General features: G+C 42.3%; 2 protein-coding genes across 8 annotated transcripts; one reads left to right on the top strand and one right to left on the bottom strand.

Annotated features, from left to right (window-relative positions):
• Nucleotides 1-115: 115 nt before the first annotated feature.
• On the bottom strand, nt 116-6,468 carry LOC117206058 (gamma-aminobutyric acid type B receptor subunit 1). Of its 7 annotated transcripts, none has more exons than XR_004487332.1 (13): nt 5,817-6,465; nt 5,647-5,745; nt 5,422-5,556; nt 5,181-5,351; nt 4,602-5,100; nt 4,385-4,512; nt 4,004-4,296; nt 3,688-3,931; nt 3,243-3,486; nt 2,779-3,173; nt 2,557-2,695; nt 2,402-2,493; nt 116-989 (listed from the first exon to the last, which is right to left on the bottom strand). XR_004487332.1 is itself a non-coding variant. In XM_033445052.1 (13 exons), the coding sequence occupies exons 1-12, from the start codon at nt 5,949-5,951 to the stop codon at nt 2,436-2,438; spliced, it is 2,526 nt and encodes an 841-aa protein (XP_033300943.1). In that variant the 5' UTR covers nt 5,952-6,466; the 3' UTR covers nt 116-989; nt 2,402-2,435. The 7 variants fall into 7 exon arrangements, 5 of the variants coding, with proteins under 5 accessions (XP_033300943.1, XP_033300945.1, XP_033300946.1 ...); XM_033445052.1 differs by having other exon boundaries at nt 2,402-2,479; nt 5,817-6,466; XR_004487331.1 differs by having other exon boundaries at nt 2,402-2,695; nt 5,817-6,466.
• Nucleotides 6,469-6,636: 168 nt separating this feature from the next.
• Nucleotides 6,637-7,515, top strand: LOC117206063 (mediator of RNA polymerase II transcription subunit 22-like). Its single transcript, XM_033445061.1, has 2 exons — nt 6,637-6,837; nt 7,062-7,515. Exons 1-2 carry the CDS (start codon nt 6,735-6,737, stop codon nt 7,379-7,381), a joined length of 423 nt encoding a protein of 140 aa, XP_033300952.1. The 5' UTR covers nt 6,637-6,734; the 3' UTR covers nt 7,382-7,515.
• Nucleotides 7,516-7,540: the final 25 nt, after the last annotated feature.

Genomic DNA, 7,540 nt, shown 5'->3' on the forward strand with positions numbered 1-7,540 from the left:
AAGCACGTTGTTTCGATTATGTAACTGTAACACAGCAAAGATCCGTGAACGATTAATGGATTCGAGAGCGAACGCTTTTCCGATAAGCGCAGGGTTATCAATAACAGATACAATATGAATTTTTAACGAATTTTATAATTTAAAAACTTAAAAATAAATATATCTCCATATTCTAACGTATATATATATGATACTTTCTTTAACAGTTTGATAAGACTAGTATATGTATATCGTATAATAATATAGTAGTCAAGCGCAATTCGCGCGACAGTCGATCGAAGAAATATAGTAAAAAATACGTGGATGAGCGCGATAATGATTATACGAGAAACAATCCAACAGAAGTTCGTAAAATCTCTCTAAACGTCGTATATACGTGGAATGGTGAAATTGAAACGCAAGTACGAAAAAGTTGTGCTTCGTGGCTTGTTCAATCTACGTTATACATACACGTAAGTCGTCTTGTGTACCGATAAAATTTGAATTGCAGTCAAATCACATTATTTTCCCATTGATAACGTGAAATAGTTTCTGAACTCAAGATTTTCAAATATTTCAACGTTCGTGTTTGTAAAATTTGAACTTAAATGAATTTAAATTTAACTTGATCTTGAATTTAAATCGTAACGTTAACTGAATTGCACATTTATAAATTCAAGAGGCTTTTCCAAGCCGCCACTCTGAAGAAATCTCATTCCGTTGAAATAATCTCTTCTATAGACGAGATATGAGTGGCAAAATAACTCATCGACGATGCAATGATAGAATTGAATTTTTATCGCTACAAACACGATTTCCGGTTTGTTTCCGATCACAAAATAAGAACATGCAGTTCCATTGGAATTACGCATGTGTACATTTAACACTAGTTTTAGAAGAGAAAGAGAAATAGAGCGTTTTGTCGCGAGCTTTTAGCCCGTTCGTACGTTCGTATTGCTTTTGTCATCCTAATCGTCGGGGCTCTTGTGTTCAGCCAACCTGGTCCGTTTCTAAAAAGAAGAATTCAAAAACGATAATCCCTCAGATATCATGCGGGGTAAACGTAGAAAGTTTCTTTGCCCATTCATAAATAATTAATATTTGATCAGACTCGAGCATCCGAGCACCTTTACGTTTAGATCAGTCATCAGAGGGTGCAATCTGAAAGATTAAGCGTTAACCGGCCATAAAGCACGTCGATCCACCTCATCAAGACTCCCAAATTATTTATGAATGGCGCAATGTTTGAAGCGTTTAAATCTCGTTAGCACGTTCACTGTTTTACGTGTGTACCTTGTTGCCCGCGATCGAACACCAATTTCGCGTACCGTGCAACGTTTCGTACAATTTGGGAGCAGACTTCATGAGGTTCACATCGATTCGCTGTCTCGGAAACGACCAGGTTATCGTCTAACGAGATTTAACTGCAATCGTTGCAAATCATGCGTAGACTATGTAAAAAGATTTAGGCCTGCGGCAAACGAAACGTTCGTGATGCTTCTTACGTTTTGACTAAACGGATCGCGATTCAAATTATACAATATCCCGTAATTTAAGCGATCTTCTGTACCTCGTGTGGAACGTGTATAATATTCGCGAATAAACGAAAACGTTCCTCTCTTTTATGTTTCTCTATTCGTTTCTTGGACCCGTATAAACGTGCGCGAAGAAATTCGGATCGTCGTGCATTGTCGCGTTTCGCACCAATACAATGCATGATAATAATGCACGGACAATCGAGTATTTTGCATAAAGTATTCGAAAGTCAACAGGAAATATTTTACGAAGTGTTTGGTCCGTGTTACTTAATCGGTTTATGCGACCAATGCGATTAGTGTAAATTTATCTAACCATGATTTAATTAAGAATCGATTCGTTCGATAAAACTTCTCTGTACAAATATCTGTATAATAATAAAATCTCGATAACAGGTAACGAAAAAGATCGTTGTAAACGAGAACGGCGCGATAGTCGTAGGCCAACTTGCGATCTATGATACCTAACAATATCTCGCGCGTATGCATTTGTTTTACACAGAGAGCTACTAATCGTACTACGCATACGCACACCTATTACTTTGTTTGTTATATACATACATCCAACATTTATACGTTTAGACACCGAGTACACGACACAGAGTGCGCCGCCTCGGGAGGAGGCAGCGCATCCTACGAACTATGAACTTAGAAACAAAGCTGTCTCGAGCTAACGAGTCGCCCGTTTGCATTTCAGAACTTTGGTGCGCCGTTTCCCTTTCGAAGTTTCACTAAAAATTGCAACGAGTGTCATTCGGTGTGCGATAGTATGTAATAGTACTTTGCAAAAAAGAGACAAGCAACGAGAAAATACGTCGCGTGATTCGATAGCCTCTAAAAAGAACTTCAAAGTAAACGTCGTCGTAAGAAGAGAACAACATATGTACTTTTATCCATTTAGGTCCCAGTTTCTTAAATTCGTTACGATCCAGCCAGAAAGGGCAGAAACTTAACGCACGGCGAATCTACAAGTACGATCCTGAAAACTCAAAGTCAGAAGCAGAAGCTCGAGATGATTGAGTATAAACAGAAATACCCCCACCGATTGCGCTATCCGAAGTCCCCTCGCCGGTTACAAAATCGGCGACTATCAACGAATCCTTCGGAACGTTTCCGCTGCCACCTTTCAGCGCGTCTCGCTCGGCCAACGTCTGTTTTAGGAGTTTGATCTTCTCTTCCTTCTGCAAAAGAATCGTCCATTCATCGTAACAGCCAATCGTTGACAACTGTAATCTCGAAGCCGAACAGTGAAAAGTTTCCTTACCGCGGCGATCAGTTTCTGAAGCTCGTCGTTCTCGCTAAGCAGCTTCTGATACCTTTCCTCGTCTTCCTTCGACATGCCCACGTCCGGATTGTACTTGGATTCGGCCTTGTCTTTCGGATGCCTGATCACTTCGATCACTTTAGGCACGAAGATCAGCGCCATGCTTAAGAAACAGCAGAAAATAATGGCGAGTGCAACGAAAGCGAAATTAGCATCTTGCTGGCTGGCGATCACCATCGTCACCGGTGCTGTGATCAAACAGAGAACAACCACGTTGTATATCGACATGCCGACGTATCTGGAATCATTGATCTGTTTAACTTTGATGCTCCTCGTTTCGTACGCCAAAAACAGCCCGAATACCAGGATTATTCCTTTGTAGCTGTAAACCAAACCTGAAACAAGGACGCAGATGATAATCTTTGCTCGGTAATCAAAGATAAGTTTCACGTTGATCAGCTTACCAAGCCAAATATTATTGTGTACGCTCTCACAATGCTCTAACTCGGGTCTGATCATTGCATCGTCATCGCCAAACCAAGACGACTCCAACGGAAAGGTTTCCATCTTTCTTTGCAAAGGATCGAATACTTGCCAGGAGACTAGCAACGCTATATCCACCGCTAACAGTCCGCTTACCATCGTATACAGCTTCCACGGTTGAACTTTCTTCTGTATGGACGAAACTTTTTGTTTAGCCATGAACAACTAGAAAGAATCGAGAATACGTTAAAGTCGAGGGTCATACGAGCAGGATCTGCAAACCATGCACGGGGCGGGCACACTGCGTGACTAGAAACATTAATTAGATCGTTAATCGGTTAATCGATCGCACGTGATTACCGTGGGTGACTCTCTAAAACGATTTCAAGCAATCGAGCGCGTTGAATCGTTGTTTCCGGTACTTACTTTCGCTTGATCGGCTTTCGTCTTTGTCGTGAGTCTGTGGACCCGCCACACTTTGCTAAACATCGCGCCGAACGCCAGAGTAAATCCCGTGGATAACATCCAGGATCTGGCCTGGCAGATAGCTGGATATTCCCAGGGTGCAACGAATCTACCATCGATTCCCAACAGAAACACCGACACCAGACACGCTATCACTCCAACAAGCATTATTGTATTGCACACAGGATGCGACGACATTATAACCCTAGAAAGGGGGATACCAGCGTTCTCAAATATTTAGAGAAGAAAGAAATAAATATGGAACGAGCAGATGTACCTTCTGTGCCTGTTCCATATATTAAAAATTATTAATGCCAGCGCTATTACGATTCCCACCGAGGATATAGTTCCCATGCAAATAAACAAAGGCAACGAGACTGTCCTTAGAACGGTCTTTACGATGGTCCTATCCTGAGGTATTTTACCACCGATCCACCTTTCCATATTCCTCCAAGTCAGATTGTCGCTTTGCGTATCGTAATATCCCAACTTAACGTACTTTCCATCGACCACTTGCTCGATTTGGGTCAATGCGATTCTGTCACCTTGCGAACTAAACGCAACGTATCCCTATAGCACATACAGGATCGATTAAAGATCGGCCTCTTATTAAAGATAAAGCCTTCGTTTTATTTCTAGTTCTAGCCGAGTCACGTACAGATACCCCTAGAAACTGAGTGGAGTTGATCGCCGAGTAAATTTCGTCTGCTATCTCCTTGTTGGTGTAGGTGAAGTTCTTTAGACTCTTCCCTTGCTTACTCAGCTTCTCCATCGTTTTATTGAAAGCTGTAGTTCAAATACGAAGAATACAAAACTGTGGTAAAAATTCAACTCTTCTACGACCGGCACTTTTACGTAGCAATTCGAATTCATACCTAACGCCACCGACCAAACCGCGTCGTAAGCGAGGGGCGCTTCTTGATATCCTTCGGGGTAGTGATTGTTATCGATGTCAAAGCTGCTTTCCTTCAGCACTTTGTTTAATCTCTGTCTAAAATCCTCGGAAGTCATCCCGCTGATTGTCGTGTCGTTATTTTGATTCCACATGAGAGCCTCGGTCGTCAAGTGTCCTTCAGCCGCGCGCCTCATCTGTTCTATCGTGCACGTGATTCCCTCCGTTTCCAAGTTCTTCTCGAACCAATTATCCTCGTACCAACCGATGAAGAACCACACGTAACTTTTGCCGTAGAGATTCTGATGATACAATTCGCAGAGAACTCTTCTCGCGGCCACCACGTAGAACAAACCGACGATGATTCTGGCATCTTGGCGACGCAGATTTCTCACCGCGTCCGACGGGTCGGACAGGAAGCTCTGACGCGTAACTATTTCTATTCCTGCTTCCTTGCAACGTGCCTCTAAATCTTCTACGGTCTATAAACATAGGGGAAAACAGAACGATAAATTACCATGTTTGAAGGTTTCGATGGATTTGTGCGAGAGTGAGATGTTACAGATATGAACACTTCTTCGGCTTGCTGCAAGATTGCCACTCGAGACCAGCCAAATTTTTGCAGCAGTTTAATTCTCGTGGGATTGTGCACCGTGGCTGACGGGTGTGTCCTGAAAAGTGTCGGGAACCGATTTCGATCCGACAACGCAGGAGATGATGCACCGTAACACAACTAAAGACGACACCAGTCAGTTTCCTTTTCGTATCTGTTTATTTAAATAACAAATTTCATCGACACTCACCACTACCAGGTTCCACATCTTCGCTGCTTCAGCGACGGTCGTACATACCGTACTACATCCGGCTAACAACATTAATTTGTGTGGTTTATAGTATAATAAATTGTACATCACCGAGGCACCGAGTCCTGGCTCGCACTGAAACGACGATATAATCAATTAACGAAGTTCCTCCGTCGTGATTTCCCTACGGTGCTTCTCAAACTTCTCGACAAACATTTTGTATACCTCGCTATCGTTCGAGTGAAGCTTCAGTATGAATCCAGGTAACAAATTTTTTTCACGGTTAACATCTTCTAGAGCCAGGTTCACTGCTGGCATGCAAGCCTGTTGAACGAAGTATACGTTGACCGATGCAACTTTTATACATTTAGGAAAGAATAAAAATTAATACTCGCCTGGCCACCCTGCCATCCACCCTTTCCTCGTATGGGAAAAATGCCACCGATATGCAACACATTGTCGGCGTCGTCGGGAGGTAACGAACCCCCGATCGCTCCCGTCAACGTTAAAAATATAACAAGCCCTATCATCACGTCGTTTGCCAAATTTTGTCATTTATTCGATCGAGCAGGCTTAAACCTTCTATACTTTCTGTTTGCCCTACGACACACCCCAACAGCACGATGCCGAGTATCGTAATTTCTTTACGTGAATCACAGCCATCGTCGTTGACCGTTGATCGTTTTCGAACGAGAATCACTGATCCGTGGAACGATGATTTTACCACCGTTCGGGACTTTGCGAACGGAGAGCGATACACTCGAGGGAATGTTCCGATATTCTCGGTGTCCCTAACGAAACGCGACGTACGCGGCATTAAAATCGTGTGTTCGCGTTCTCCATCGCGTTCGCCCGGTCTCGACGCTCCCCCCTGCGCGATACGCCGTGAAATTTCGCGTGCGAATGAATTTACCGAAGACGGAGAGGAGTTCGCGTGAGCTTTCTATTGATTTCATCCCGGCTTTCAAGGATCGTAGTGGGGATAGGGTGGCTCTGTGCCCTAGGTTTCTTCTAGAAGATCGATATATAAACGATTAGACCTTACGGTTCACTCGTGACCGAAGGTCACGTTGAAAATCGAATCTTCAGATTTTCCGTGCTTTTAAAAAGACGAGCGATCGCCCGTTACCGAGATGATTAGCAGAGATTTCGAATTGAGGTGCACTAGCGACCATTTTGGTTCGGTCGGTAAAATCGCATCAGGCAATGACGTTGTTATGATCCCGTCATGAAGTGCCCTAAACAGTTCGTGTTGTCGCAACGTGTGGAGTTCGTCGTTGTAAATAAAGGCCTGTTAATTTTTATTTGAAATAATGGCAGCACAGCGAGCATTGCCACAAAGCAAGGAGGCTTTGTTAAAGTCTTATACAACGAGATTAAAAGAGGATGTGAAATCCATGTTGGAGAATTTCGAAGGTATACTATATAACCTCACTTTTTGCACGGTACATAATAATAAGAGAATCGATGGTTTTTTTTAATGAAAAAACGATGTTACGTTATGCAAGTATAACAAGTATTGTTTGATGGATATTTTCGTTGAACTCAAACGATTGGTTTTATTCAATATACTAATGATATTTAAAACCTAACCTCTAATTACTCGCGAACGTTCAGTTAGTTTGATTGTTATTTTACAGAGATTGTAAAGCTAGCGAAAGGAGAAAGCGATTCCCAATTATCTCGGATGACACAATGCGAACAAGATACGTATGAAATGCACGTCAGGGCGGCGAATATCGTTCGCGCGGGAGAATCCCTGATGAAGCTGGTTTCCGATATAAAGCAATATTTGATACTCAACGATTTCCCATCTGTGAACGAAGCCATAGCACAAAATAGTAAATTATTCAGGACGAAACAAGCAGAATGCGATCAAAAGTTAGCGTCCTTGCGAGACGACATGGCCGCCGATTTATACGATTTGGAAGAGGAATATTACACGTCGATATACAAATAACACAAACTTCGGTTAGGTTTTTCAAGGATGTACAGTTGCGTACTTGTCTGGACCACGAATTCACCGAAATGTGATTTATTTGTTCAATAAACTGTATATATTTATTTAAATAAATAAGAATAGTTTTGATAGTACATTCTTACTTCTTAATTGGGAGCC

The sequence above is a fragment of the Bombus bifarius genome, unplaced genomic scaffold, assembly GCF_011952205.1.
Source record: "Bombus bifarius isolate JDL3187 unplaced genomic scaffold, Bbif_JDL3187 scf7180000007996, whole genome shotgun sequence".
Classification (NCBI taxonomy): domain Eukaryota; kingdom Metazoa; phylum Arthropoda; class Insecta; order Hymenoptera; family Apidae; genus Bombus; species Bombus bifarius.

Excerpts from the sequence above, each read along its gene's own strand:
- LOC117206058 (XM_033445051.1), bottom strand. The coding sequence starts at position 5,951 with ATGATAGGGCTTGTTATATTTTTAACGTTGACGGGAGCGATCGGGGGT. Across the intron at positions 4,513-4,601 it reads GGTTTGGTCGGTGGCGTTAG|CTTTCAATAAAACGATGGAG; the intron begins GTATGAATTCGA and ends TTTGAACTACAG. Across the intron at positions 3,932-4,003 it reads ATATGGAACAGGCACAGAAG|GGTTATAATGTCGTCGCATC; the intron begins GTACATCTGCTC and ends CCCCCTTTCTAG.
- LOC117206063 (XM_033445061.1), top strand. The coding sequence starts at position 6,735 with ATGGCAGCACAGCGAGCATTGCCACAAAGCAAGGAGGCTTTGTTAAAG. Across the intron at positions 6,838-7,061 it reads CATGTTGGAGAATTTCGAAG|AGATTGTAAAGCTAGCGAAA; the intron begins GTATACTATATA and ends GTTATTTTACAG.